The sequence below is a fragment of the Periophthalmus magnuspinnatus genome, chromosome 20 (genome assembly GCF_009829125.3).
Source record: "Periophthalmus magnuspinnatus isolate fPerMag1 chromosome 20, fPerMag1.2.pri, whole genome shotgun sequence".
In the NCBI taxonomy this organism is placed as follows: Eukaryota; Metazoa; Chordata; class Actinopteri; order Gobiiformes; family Gobiidae; genus Periophthalmus; species Periophthalmus magnuspinnatus.
Window position 1 is genome coordinate 16,837,873 of NC_047145.1, and position 14,492 is coordinate 16,852,364.

Here is a 14,492-nt window from a genome sequence, read left to right on the forward strand (position 1 = left end):
TATATGAATGAAGATGGACAACATCCTTTGAAATATATGTATATCTTTATGTTTGAAAACAAAAAAGGGGCTTGTGGCTTTGTGTCAGAATCTCACCACATAATAAATAACCATTGTTTGTTCCTCTCACGTTGAACTAAGAGCTTCTTGATGGCATATAAATAGCTCAGATGAGAATATATTTGGGTAAAATGTATATGTTTTATTCTTTCCCTGTATTTTTCTGCTTGTTTCCATTGGTGTTGTGGGTAGACCTGTCATTGCAACTATGAGGTTCACCCTGATAGAAGAAGAAAGACATGCTCCAGCTGCCCTCACCCTTTGCAATGTATTTTTATTCCATATTTAAACTAATAGCTTTTTAGGTACCAATACACTTTAATCAGCCTGAACAAAGCATGAACAAAGGCTTAACTCATAATGAACAAACTTTATTTAGAATGAGTCAGGGTTAACTACTTGTTTAAGGAGTTAAGGGTTATTATGGTTATTTTAAGTGTAGTTATACCCCCTTTAATTACATTTTTTAACTTGACTGAAAAGTTTAAGTATTTTTATTATTGTTTGAAAGCTGCTGGAAAGACCGAGGGATTTATTTTTAACACGTTTATAATTTGAGCAAAAAAAAATATACCAATAAAAACAGGTAGAAAAAAAACTATTGATTCAGTTGTTTCTGTTGAACAAAATTCAGCAGAATCTGTATCAAAATCACTACATTTGAAGCTTTATAAGACCTCAGAATCTGGGAAAAATACCTTTACTCTTTACGTTCATTTTTAAACGGGTTCTTTAATACTTTTACTTAAGTATTTTTTTCCATGTGACACTTTTACTCTTTTACTTGAGTATTTTTTTGCCCTGTTATCTGTACATTTACTTAAGTAACAAAACTGAGGACCTCTTCCACCACTGCCCTTTTTAGATCCTAATTTAAGTACCTAAAAAATGACCTCTGACCTGCATGCTTCCCTCGGTGCTTGTGTTTCAGAAGTACTGCTCTACATGTAAAATAAATTTCATTTCAAAAACAACTATAGGGGTTTGGAACAAAAGGGAAATGGAAACTGAGCCCGTGTACCGTGCTGTGGTTTTTCAGTATATACAAGGATGTTTCGGAGAGTTCTGCGCACCATTTCTCACCATATGTTTAGACATGCATTAGTATCATATGGATCAGACAGCTGCAGGGTTGGGCTGCTGGAGACTGGGATCAAAATGAAGTGGAAATCTTTAAGTTTAGGGGTAAACAAACTCTCTGGAAACTTAAAGTAGAGAATATCAAGTATATTGTCCGTATTAACTGAACAGGCTGTAGAAAGAACTGCAAAAGCGAAACGGTTTTGCAGTTTTTTTGGTTAATTTTATTGTCAATTCACTTTTTGTGTGATATTTGAACCTCAACCCAGACTACTGTCATATTTTAGTACAAGGGCCCTCTCATTATGGACTTATTAACATTATTGGGATTAGTAGTGCTTCCTTAAACTGACAATTGTGTATTATATTGTTTGATGTTTTTCTAATACTAAAGCAAATTTTCAAGACCATGACAGGATCCAGTCCAGTTTTCCATGCTGTTCTGCAAACCTCTGTTCTTACTTCCTCTTTGTGGGATCGAGCAGCTGATCGTGTCCTGTCCACTTTCCAAACATGCAGTGCTGTGTTGTGGCTTGCGTTGTGTGTAACAATGCTAACAGTTGTGTACATGTCTCCAGGCTGCAGGGCGATTCTTTATCTGACAGATCTGAAGAGGATCACCGGGCACACATATTGGAACAAGCTGTACCTGACATCTCCTGTGAGTTTCAGTACTGATCACAAGCTTTTGCAATCAGAATGTTACTTTGGATATAATATGCTCACATTAAGGCCGCACTGTATAACTTTTCTGGTTAAGGACTAGACGAGCTTTGCCTATAATGCTGCTTTTAATGCACTCATTTAGTCACAGTTTGCTCTTTTTAATCTCCTTCTTTAATCTCATTCTTATGGCAAGCGGTCTCACCACTCCACAGATCTGAGGATATTAATGCCATACTGTACAACATTCCAGGCAAAGCAATAACATCGCCCAGGAAAAGTTACATAGTGCAGCTTTAATTGGCGATGGCGTGCTAGTGTGCAATATGGACAGTGTGTTTTCTGATTTACCTTTTCTTACGCAACCCTTATGCTCATAGTATCTTTCTTCTTTGTGTTATGTGGAACAGCCCCATTGCCGGGGGTGAACTCTGCAGCGGGACGGGTGCAGGAATGCGAGTCGTCATCTCATGTATCTACCTCTGTAAGTGTCCTCCCTCTATCCATCACCCAACAATTAAGATCAGCTTACACCCATCAATTATACCGTTGTGTTTATATTCTCACTGCCTATTTTGCAAACCACCTTGAGCTTATTAGGACAAGACGCAGCCTAAAACCAATCCATCTTTTAACAAAAAAGCGATACCCCAATTAGGATCCCACTGTATCATTTTGCTCTCCTCTCAGGGCGCTTGTGAAAGGACAAAAATGGAAATGCTATCACCTGACCCGACCACAATAGAGGACAATTTAGACGTTTTATACAATAGGGCTAAATATTTACCTGTTACAGTAGCTTACACAGTTTAGTCTGGCCTTGCGTGATAAGGTTCAAGGGGAGAGAGCCGATGAAACCACCCTTAGCCACAGTCACATGGGCGTAATAAGGCAACAGCTAAGGCGGCGCTACCATTGTGTCATTATAACATTAGCTTATATAATAGGCCGCTCCAAGTGTGAGTTTTTTACAGTGGTTTTGAAGAAATAAAAGGGCTGGAGTGCAGACGTGTGGGGAACAGATGCACGCTAACTAAGAGCAGACTTTTTTACTCTATACACGTCTTATCGTTTCAGCCTCCTGCTCTAAAAAGAATAAGAGTGCATCTATGTTTGAGTCTTGGCTTAGATTGTTTATTTGAACTTAAAGCTGTAGTATGTAACTTTTCTAGAGGATTCACCACTTTTTTCAGTTCATGGAAATGCTGCATTTATTTACTTACACAGAACATGGAAAACATGCACTGTGACCCGGGATTGTCCATCCACAGATCTAACGTGTTGTATGGCCTGGTAGCGTCAACTGCCTGTCTCCATGGAGATAGATACATTTAATGCCATACTGTAGAATATTCTAGGCAAAGCAATAATATATCTATGGAGACAAGCAAAAGACAGCCCTTTAAAATTTATTTCAACTTTTAATTTGTTAGATGGATTAAATTTGCAGACACTTCAGCAGAGATCCATTACCACTCCAACATTCACTTTAATACTTACTATTAAAGTTACTACAACAGACTGTTGAATATGTGCTATTAAATAACCCCTGTATCTTGAAATAGCTTTCCAAAACATTAGTTTCCATACAGCTGCCCATAAACATGTCTCATGTTGCACTCAATGCACTTGGCCACAGTACGTCCATAGTGTTGTTATAAAGTCCACACTGTTAACAGTTATCGTTATGACTCTGCTCGCTGCCAACTCGTTTAGGTGATAATTGCTCCATAAAAACAAATATTTTCCTTAAGCCATCACCAGACCTAATTCTCACTGTACACTTTTTGGTTTTATTGTAATCATATTCTGGGTGTTACCATCATAAAATCGTCCAGGGGAAACTGTTCATTTGTATGCTCTAAATCAGATAATTAGCCTCAGTGTGTGATGCAATGCTATGTGCAGGATACAAGGCTGGGAGAGTTTATTTATGTTTCCAAGGGGAAGTTGGCCCAAGTTCAACCAATACACTATAGCTTTTATATTTGGCACTTAAGTTACTACACTTGAATGGTTATCCTCTACACATGATTAATTCACTTGCATCTATCAAAGTATGACACTTGAGCTTTCCAGATTCCTCTATTGCTTTGTTGATTGTACTAAGTGTTCTTTTTAGCCTTTGTCAGATATCTAGTGTTGTGGTCTAATGTGGGTTATTAGGCGCTATGACAAAAACATGTTATCACAGTGTTATTCATATTGATTGATCGGAATGTTGTTGAATTAAAAGCAAATAAAAATGACTCTCAATATTTATTTTCCTGAACATAAACAGGACACACTTTTAATCAGTACCATTTAACAGAAGAAAATAGTCAAATTTATTTTCTGAAACTCCGCTTTAAACCACATGCTGTCTGACTCAAAAACCAAAGCTTATTGAATCGATCTGAATTTGATTAATTGCAGAGCCTACACTAGATGTCCTTTCTGACACTCATTTATAATAGGGATTCACTTTGCTTGTGACTCCTTTATGGCTGCATTTGGTACCACAGACTGTATAAAGAAGTGGACTAATGCAGTGTGACGTCACTTATAGCGTTCAGCTCTAGCCAAATGAAGCTCATCGAGGCTAGCGGTTACAGGGGAAAATTTGGAGCCGAGTACCGAGTATCATAGCAACCAAAGAGCCAATCCGGAGCCAGGCTGTTGACGGTAACGGCCCTTCCCTTCCCACTTAGCAACACTGTCAATCAAACTAGTTGCTAACGCTAGCGGGAGCAACCTCGGAGAAAGAAGGCGCCTGATTTGTCTGTTATGACTCTTCATATCTTGATTTATGTCCAAAATGGCACAATATAAACACCAGGACCATGTAGAGCGGGTTAATATAAACATTTTAAGACCAAATTGATGAGGCTCACTGCAGCAGTTACAGACAGAGGAGTGACAATTTTTCAATGTGAAGTGAATTGAAGCCAGAAGTGCGCCCATGGCTAGCAGGTTAGCTATGTCCATTTATATACACAGTCTGTGTTTGGTACCAAGATTTGCCATTACATTTCAGTTACTAACACATTACATACATGTGCTAAAAAGAAGAATAATCTGACAGTGTAAACTCAAGTGATTGGCATTACTTTGTTTGGCCTTTGTATATCTTTGAACTAGCTTGTGTACATATTTCCATCACTTCAAAAAACTTTTTACGATCCAGCACTAATCAGAATCATTCCTGTTTACCGCAGGATACACTCACTGCTTATTAGAATGTTTGGGTTTCTTGCAAATATTTTTCTCATTTTGTTTGCTGAATTTAAACTTTATAATCACGTATTCTTCAGAGGACAAATCATTTCATAATAGAAGGTTGCATTTATTTTTACAGTAGGACAGCAACCTGTTAAACTGAAGCAAATGATCTACCAACAGCCAAAAAGAGGAACTAGTATAAAGTGTAGTGTTTATTGACGTGGGTATATGACCTACCAAATGCTGCAACAGTTAAATGACTATAATCAGCTGCGGGAGCAATTTCAAGATGTAAAAGTTGAGAACAAGTTGTTTTTGTCTCAAATTTTCAACCACAAAAATTTGCAGAACTGCCTTGATGCACCCCATGAAAGTTGAAAAGCTTTGGCTGTCCTCTTTTAGTGAACTGTGATGCTCTGTCATATTCAATACTAATACTACTACTACTATTACTGCTACTATGACTCCATTAACTTTACTATTACTACACTTGCTACCACTACTACTGTTACCCCTTAGGATATAACTAAATACATGTACTGAAACTCCATCTTCTGAATACTAAATCTGAGTAATTGTATTTTGGTACAGTTACTCCAGTTGGTAGTATTCAGAATACAGTTGCTTTCCTAAAGTAAATGGAATACATGACAGCACTTCATGTAGTTTTGACTTTGAACTGCACAGTATTGCTTAGAAAAAAAACTGTGTGTGTATGGGTGATTTTTTTCTCTCTAATTGGACATAAATAAATGCAACAGTGCAACAAAATAAAGCTGTTTATAATTACAAGTTCTGTTTTTACATTATAATATAAAGCAACTTAATGTAAAAATATTCAGAATACAGTTCTCTGACTGGACCATGTAACGACATATGTTACAAAATACACTTTAATTTGGCCATTTAGTATTCTGTAACTAAATATTCAAAGTCTTCCCGTCACTGTACTTCTGCTACTAGTATTGGAACTGCTAGCAGGACCACTGTTGCTGTAATCTCATATTGCAGCCATATTGCTATATATATCTGGTACATGTAATACTTCTTCAGCCATTACTGGGCTACTTTAATTACTTGTGCCATCAGAAACCTTACTGCATAATGTACAGAATCACAGCGTAAGTTTTTGTTACATGAAAAACAGACAAAACTATTGCCAACTTGGATCCTGCTTTAGAACTGAAGTCATTGACCCCCAGGCAGATTGCATGGTTGGCCTATCGCTGCGTCATTTCTATATTAGCCGTAATGCGTTTCAAGATGTAAACCAGCACATTTATACACGGCCTTTGTGCTTGGGTCGTGATGTTGGGAGCGCTCTTTCATACAGCACAGATATGTCTCCAGTCACCGCGCCGGGCCCTGTTGGATCCAACCCCAGATTGCGGTGATTATTACTCCTCCTGACCACACACATATAGAGGCACACATGCTCACTATAAAATCTTTAACTCCAAAACATGGAATCAATTTCACCAGAAACCAGACCCATGTTTGTTAGTGGGACCAAAGCATCCCCAGAAGGCCTTTCACTTCTCTTTAAGCTCTTTTTGTTTGGCCCTGTTGGGAGGGGATGCTGGCATTAATATTCTCATAAGTCACTGGAAAATTGTAGCCATTCTTTATTTTGCAGATAAGATATCATCTCTTCTCATATTTGAGCCAGTGAAGAGTAGTGTAGCTTCCAAACAGAGAGAGTGCCCAGACAGAGTGCACTGTCGGTCATGGTTACTGATAAATATTACTTTATTGTGTCCAGCTCATCTCTGCAGTCCAATGCCAAAACACTTGTGCGCACAAACCCAGCTCACCATTCTTGTGTCTCTTTCAATATAGTTTTATCCTGGTTAATTCTGTGCAGATTTAGTGTCCTGTTTGTCTTCATTTAAATTGAACTTAAGGCAGCACAGGCACAGGCAATACTACTTGGCTTTTACAAAATGTGTCTTCTGATTAAGTCTTGTAAAAAACAATGAGTTCACAATCCAGTTGGCAGTCTGAAACTTGCTCTGCTGAGTTAATAGTGTCTTTGTGTCCTTGGACAAGACACGTCACACACCTGGACTGAGTGAATATATAAGTGTGGCAGTGATCAGTGGTGACAGCCAGTTTCTGTCAGTCAACAAGCATCAAACTCAGGACTAAACCAGGGCTAGAGCAGGATCAAACCAAGTCTACTTCAGGTCTAAACGGTCAAACAAGGACCAACCCAGAACCCAGATTTTTTTTTGTTTTGATTTGTTTTAAAAAAAAGTTTGCTTTAGCAGTGTCAAAAAGTCTCCAAACCCCTTCTGACTGTAGGGCTGTAGTCAACAAAAGAAATTCTTAGTTTTGTCCTGCCAAGTGTCCTGCCAAGCTCCCAAAAGCTCCCAAAACTATTACATATCTCTGCATATCTGACCCAAACTGCACTCATAAGACTACAGGGTGATGGACCCTATTCCATAAGTTTACACAGCTTCTTAGAGTGTCCATGTTTTTCAGTGTCATTTATATATTGGCATACGTATGGAAATAGAAATGCATGTGCACAATATACACTTATGTATTTAGTATGTAAGAGGCTTGAGTGTGTAAATGTGGATGGGTGTATGCTACATGTGGGTGTATGTATGTGCCTTATATAACATTGGCCATTGTGAAAAATAAATAGAATTAAAGCCGCAAGCGGCATCGAACGGCCCTCGCGGGCCGTGCTTCGCACTCGGCCGACCTGGCACTCCCTGTGGGTGGCGCTGACGCGCCACTTGTCCCTTTTGTATTGCGGCTTTGGGCTGCACTTGTCACCAAACAAGTAAATTTGTGCTGATGCACAAAATGCAACAACATGGGTTTTCCAGGCATCGCCATGGCAACACCGTGCAAAATACAAACTTGGCCCCTCGGACTTTTTTGTCGGGGACGACCTGAAGAATCACTGTGCCAAATTTTATGTTCGTCGTTGACGAAAATAAGTCGTTATAAGACTTTGAAATGCATGAAATTTTGAAATTTTTCCCATTAGGATAACATGGGCGCTCTCGCGCATCACCATGGCAACCCAGTGAAAAATACGACATGGGTCTGATTGACTTTTTTGATCAGGATGACATGAAGAGTCATGGTGCCAAATTTCACATTATTCCATGAAACTAATATTTTTCCCATGAATGGGAAAAATTGGGAGGTTTCCCATTAGGATAACATTGGCAGTTTGGCGCATCGCCATGGCAACACGGTGCAAAAGACGACATAGGTCTGATTGACTTTATTGATTGGGATGACCCAATGGAATTTTGTGTCAACTTTGGTAACATTTGGGAAAACTAAATTTTCGGTCCTCCATACAAATGTATTAGATGTTCTGTAGGGGGCGCTATCGCGCCAATTTAGTTTCTGTGATAATGAGTAGTTTAGGCCCGAAAGTTTTACAACTGATTCGAATTTGAGCCAAATCGGACTTTGCATGTGCAAACGGGAGCAAATTTAGACTTTTGAAAATTGCAAAAATTCCGATGGAATTTTGCGGCTTCGCCGCACGGAAACCGTAAAAGGGATCATCATAAATTGGATAACTTTTGATGCCCCACTTGTCTAGATGATGTACAGTGAATTTCAGCCCTGCAGGTGAAGCGCCTTCAGAGGAGTTGACGAAAATGCGAGGTCAGCGAAAACGCTGACTCGCCATTTCGGAATTTTCAATCCAAGATGGCCGACTTCCGGTGCGTCCGAGGGCGTGGCCATAATAATCTTTTTTGTTTGGCATCACTTGAAGAATGCGTGTACCGAATTTCGTGGCTCTATGGCAAAGTTGACGTCGGGACGTCTCCCATTGACGCAATGTATTTTGACTTTTGCAGGGGGCGCTGTCGCGCCATTTTTTTATGCCCAATGATGCACCACATAAAAAAATAAATTTTTCGCCAGACCTGAATTTTGGGCAAAATTTGGTGAGTTTTTGAAAATGTTCAGGGGGTCAAATTACTGCTCAAAGAGCAGAAGAATAAAAAAAAAAATAATAATAATATTTTTAGCAAAAACAATATATCCGAAAACATTACAATGGCATATTATACGTTTTTTGAAAGCTCTCAACTTTCCCCACGTCACCGTGGGGTCAATGGCGAATGACGAGCGCTAACGCGCTCGTCATTCGCCATGACGTCGGGGTCCGCCATTGACCTCCCATTGACTTCCATTCATTTTAGCAGTTATAAGTATGGCCCATGCCTGCGGCATGGGGGCTTGGATAGGGCTCGATGCCAGGAGTGTGTTTGGGTACATTAGCGCTTCGCGCTGCGTCAGCGTCAACATTGAGTCAATGGGCTTCGCCCATTGACTCAATGTTGACGCTGACATGCTAGCAAGAACAAATATGCATGTCCCATGCCTACGGCATGGGTTGCTAGGACACAGGAGTCTGTGCAAGGTCGCGGTGCTGCCACGAAGTTGCGCGCTTCGCGCGCAACTTCGTGAAGACAGTCTGCAACGATGAGTGCTTCGCACTCATCGTTGCGGAAGCAATAGGCCCTACGCCCTGTAGGGGCTCGGGCCTAATTAAATTGACACCTACACAGGAGTTCATGAAACAACTATTCATGCAGAGAAAGGTATTAGGAAACAATGCATTTATATAAAGACAGATTAAACATGTGACTCAGTTTAATCTGCCTTTTTACATATAAATACCCAAAAATCCCAAATCTTCAGCTAACTTACTCACTTCTCCTTTCTGCTGTTGCCTCATGTAAATCCTTATAATTTAAATAAAAATAATTAATCGACTAAGACTCCATTGACTGATTAATGCAGTGGTCCCCAACCTTTTTATCACCGCGGACCGGCCAACGCTTGAAAATTTTACCGTGGACCGGGGGGGGCTAATGCTAATGCTAATGCTAATGCTAATGATTACACATGATACACATTTGACCCACAATTAAGTTAATAGCAGAATAAACCACGCTTACCGATCAGGAACAGCATCCAGTCCATCAAAACATAAGGTCCTCTGCTCCTCAGTCCATCATGAGATCTTCACTCGGTTCCACGAACCGCTCCGGGTCCGAGATGCCTCTAGTTTAACTTGTACAAACATCCACAGTGTCCTCGGTCGCGTACTTCCTTTGTTTTGTCCGTTTCGTCATGTTTAAAACACAAAACTGCTGCGTAAAATTACGCAAATAAAATTTTACGCGCGGATCTTTATATCCAGTCTCGTATTTTTACGCGGAGAAGTGACGGAACAGATTTCACTTTCCTGCAGCAGATTGGAGGCTCCTAACTTCCTTTGTGGACATAATTTCTTGACTGGATTATATTCTCTGGACCCTTACGGAACGAATGAGACCAACTTTGTGTGAATATGTTGATGTTTGACAGAACCAGAGCGCTCAATGGTAAGTGAAGTCCAAATCCACATTTCTGACTTCTCTGTAAAAACGGCTTTCCTGTCAGCACCGTGGTGATTCGAGGTGTAAATGGTTTACATATTCAGAAAGATGAATGCCGTAGCTTTCATTTGATGTGTAGATTGTTTGTGTGGGTGACGCAGAAATACACGTACATTGCTGTAAAGTTGTAACGTGTAACGCGGGCGGGCCGTCGGAACGCTAAGTGGTTAAATTGTCGGCGCTCAAGTGACGGAAATGTAACCGAGAGAATCCGGTCATTTTTCAAAATAAAAGATTTTTCAAAATAAACGATTTTTCAGACTCAGATAATAAATACAACGGAAATAATTAATTATTTCTTGGACGGCCGGTGGCCCGGTACCAATTGATCCACGGACCGGTACCGGTCCACGGCCCGGTGGTTGGGGACCACTGGATTAATGGACTAAACGACTAAAGGCTTCCAGCTCTACTTTAATGTTTCTTTTTCTGGTATTAGTCCTACCAACAAACCTGATGTTTAAAAAGTCATAAAGAATATTACGAGTGTCTATATATAGCTTTAATGTTTACAAGCTGTGGACTGGGTGATCGCACAGATGATGAAAAAGCGATTGGAGACGTACATTGGGATCTGTTGGTGGCCTTGTTTGGCTGAGCTGACAAGATCCAGAGATGGAGAGGGCCCACATGATGTCACGTCTTGGAAAGGCCTGATACTGGCTCAGAACATGGGGAGGGCTATACTTGTAATATTGAACTCGCCGTGCCGCTTTATGAAGCCTGCAATTAGGGCCTGGCTGGAGGCGCTGTGGCTATGTTTCCACCAAATGCCTCCTGTGCTCTATCTCCCTGACAGAAAGATCAATGGGACACAGCCTGGGAATAATACCCTGTCATTTATCAGTGTGTCAACTCCATTCTATTCCATATGTCTTCTCAACACACTCTAGCATCTGTACATGAAATGCATCTACATTACTACATGTGTTGCATGAGTGGACTTAATGATTCAGTTACCAGCCCATTTAGGTTTTTGATGTTTAAAGGTTTTTGATATTTACAAAATGTTTTTATTGACCTTTTTGCATTATTTACAATAATTTATCAGTGAGGGCTCTAATCTGGATTGTCATGTGTGTAAGTGCGGGCTGTATTCGGAAAAGAACTGACCAAAACTGTATGTACTTAAGCATTTTAGAACTTGTTGAGTTCCATAGAAAAAAATGTATATTGTGGTAGGCAGTGCATCTGTGCCTACTCTGACCCTTAAACAGGTTGGCCATGATCACATTTACTGTCTCTGCATTTGTTGAGAGCATAAGTAAGAATTATTATGTACCCTGATGTTCTCACTACTTAAAATGTCTCATCTGTGGATTTACAGCCAGAGAAATGACCATCTCTGACAGATTGCCTTTCTTATCAGTGCTAAAAGCTCAACTCAACTCTGTGCCTAACCCATCATCTGCCCTGTCTTATCCAATTAAGAGAATAAACAGGATTACATCCAACACACCACTCCTGATTATAGGTACTGATTAATTCATTTTCATATCAAATAATAAAATACATTTTTGATCATATTTTAGAGTTGTATCAAAGGTTTTCTATAGACTTCATAAGTATTTGAGCTATTTCATTCACTGGCTGTGTGCCAGCAGACGAGTGTGCCTTTGTGGCTCCTATGTATTTGCTAATATAGAGCTTTTCTGAACCACCCCTGACAGACTGTCTACTTCCATTCCCCAAACAGAGCACACTGCACACGCCTAAAGCTTTCATCTACACTTGCTGTGGTTTCTTGTGTTTTTCTAAAGCTCATAAAATAATAATTGGCTCCTTTTTTACCAGCAGATATGGCTCGGATATTTCCAGCAATTTCCAAAAATTATATAAAGAGTTTAATTGAAGGGTCTTGCCTATAATGTGTGTGACTTTCTCCTTTTCTTCCAGCGTCAGGCAGTCTGGGAGGCTGATCTGAAGCCCATCAGAGGTGGCACTTCCCTGGGACACTCTGGCCTGCTACTGGGTGACTCTCTCTTCTCCAAAGAGCTGGAGAACATGGGCAAGCAGTTAGCCGGTATGTACTTCTGTGTGGCTCACTATATTGGTGGCTCTAATAGTAATTAGCATGGTTAAGTCAGATCAAATGCAGGCTTTATGGAACAAAAGCCAGTCTGCAGTCTACAATGCACTCAGACCAGACTATAAAGAGAACACAGACAGAAGGAGGGAGGGGGGAGGCCAATCAAAGAATGTGCTGCTTTTGAAGGGGGCCATGTCTTAATGAAAGCAATGTCATGTTACTGTTCTCCAAAGATCAGAATAAAATGAATGGAATTGATAGTGTTATTATCAACATCATCGTTTTTGTGCTCATGAGATTTAAGATCCCAGACACTGTATTTTCAAATGTATGAACAAAACCTGGTTGAGGGGGAGTAATTATACTCTTGCACCATATTCAAAAAATGAATGAAACTGGGACTAAACACAGAAGTAAAACTGCAGTACACTAGTAGCTGCTAAACCTAGACTGAATGCAGCCTCAGTATATTTAAAGCTATTAGATGATATAGCCTCATTGGCGTATAATGTAGTGACATGTGTGTGTGACATCAGTGCGACTTGCAGACTACCTCTTTGTCATTATGATCTGTAGCCCGATAAGATGAAAGCGTCATTTACGGTCATATGTCCCACACTTGTTTGTCTACACATGTCCTCCCACTCTCCTCTGCAGCGCGAGTCAAGACCCTGTCCACACTTTCATATGACATCAATAATCTCAAGCGTATCTGATTCTGCTAAATGCTTCACTGCCAATTCATACAACACGACAGAATGGCTACTACCCCAGTGGCTGTCACATGGCATTGATCTGCACTCAGTTTCTGGATGTTTGGACAGGGAAGTTTGGAGCAGGCGGTTGGAGAGGCTAATTTCACTCTTTCAACCTTTGATTTGTGGCTAATTGATTCCATGTTGCAGGGAGACCGTTACTTTTCATCTTAATTGTAGCTTTGGTTAAGTGCCCTTTTTGTCTGCTCTCACTCATAAAATACACCTTTGAGCACCGCAAGTGATAAGTGCGTCGCCTGCTTTATGTGATTCTGGAGCAGTTTGGCATGGGCATGGTTATGGTTAATGGTGGTGTGCAGTTCATTGGGCCAGGAGCCAGGGGACAGTGGTCTGCTACATGAGCAACTGAAGTCACTCCAAACCAACACATGTTTTCTTAATAAATACATTTAAATCATACCTGAATTTAACAGTTTTATCATAAGGCAGATGTCAGTAATGGCAAAAGTAATTAGAAGTCTGTGAAACATGGGACATTTCAAACATTTTCAAACAGGCTGGCATGGATCACTTTGGAAAATGGAAAAACGTTTCAGACTGTACCGATCCCCTCCATGGAAACGAGCTTAGTGTTCTCCAAGGGCTTCATGAAAATACATTACTAATTTCAAATCAATTGGAACGATGCGTAAACCATTGTACTAACAAATTGTTCAATGTTCTTGATCTTTATTCACAACAGAAATAACATATCAAGTGTTTAAATTGGAAAAACATGGCAGCAACAAGTCTTCAGTGATCATGTTTTCTTCAGTGCCCCTGACGGTTTATAGCTTGTTAAGTAGAATCATTTTATTCTAATCAAATTAATCTGTTTAAATTCCAATTATTTGAGGCTTGAGTTGTAAGAAAAAAAAAAATTGACCCCTGTATTTATGTTTGATGCATCATCTGGCTTTTTTTTCATTTTTTTTATCCAGACTATTTTTATCCACTCATCTTTGGCCATATTGTCTGAAACATATGAAATCATTTTTGCTTTGTGATCCTGATGGTACTCCTTTGTTCTGCTGGAGCTGTCACGGTTTATCAGCGTCTGTGTGAATTCCCTGTGTGTTTCGTGTGAGGGCCTGCAGTCCTCCACAGAGACTTTCAAAATAAAGCTGTTTTTGATAGGTAGCTCTTTAATAGAACGACGCTTGCTCAGGGAAGAACTGGGTTTACACTAAATTCATGCACTAGAGCGGGCTTTCACTTTCTCATAGAAACATGTGGTGTTTATCACTATTTCCCAGTAAATAACTTCAG

At 40.0% G+C, this 14,492-nt stretch overlaps 1 protein-coding gene across 1 annotated transcript in view; it reads left to right on the forward strand.

The window, feature by feature from the left end:
• The window catches only part of c20h8orf34 (chromosome 20 C8orf34 homolog), a 53,751-nt gene that overhangs the window by 31,981 nt on the left and 7,278 nt on the right, over positions 1–14,492 (forward strand). Inside the window, exons 9-11 of the mRNA XM_033986179.2 lie at positions 1,719–1,801; positions 2,214–2,287; positions 12,336–12,462. Coding sequence (XP_033842070.1) covers positions 1,719–1,801; positions 2,214–2,287; positions 12,336–12,462 — 284 coding nt within the window. The remainder of the gene's footprint in view (positions 1–1,718; positions 1,802–2,213; positions 2,288–12,335; positions 12,463–14,492) is intronic.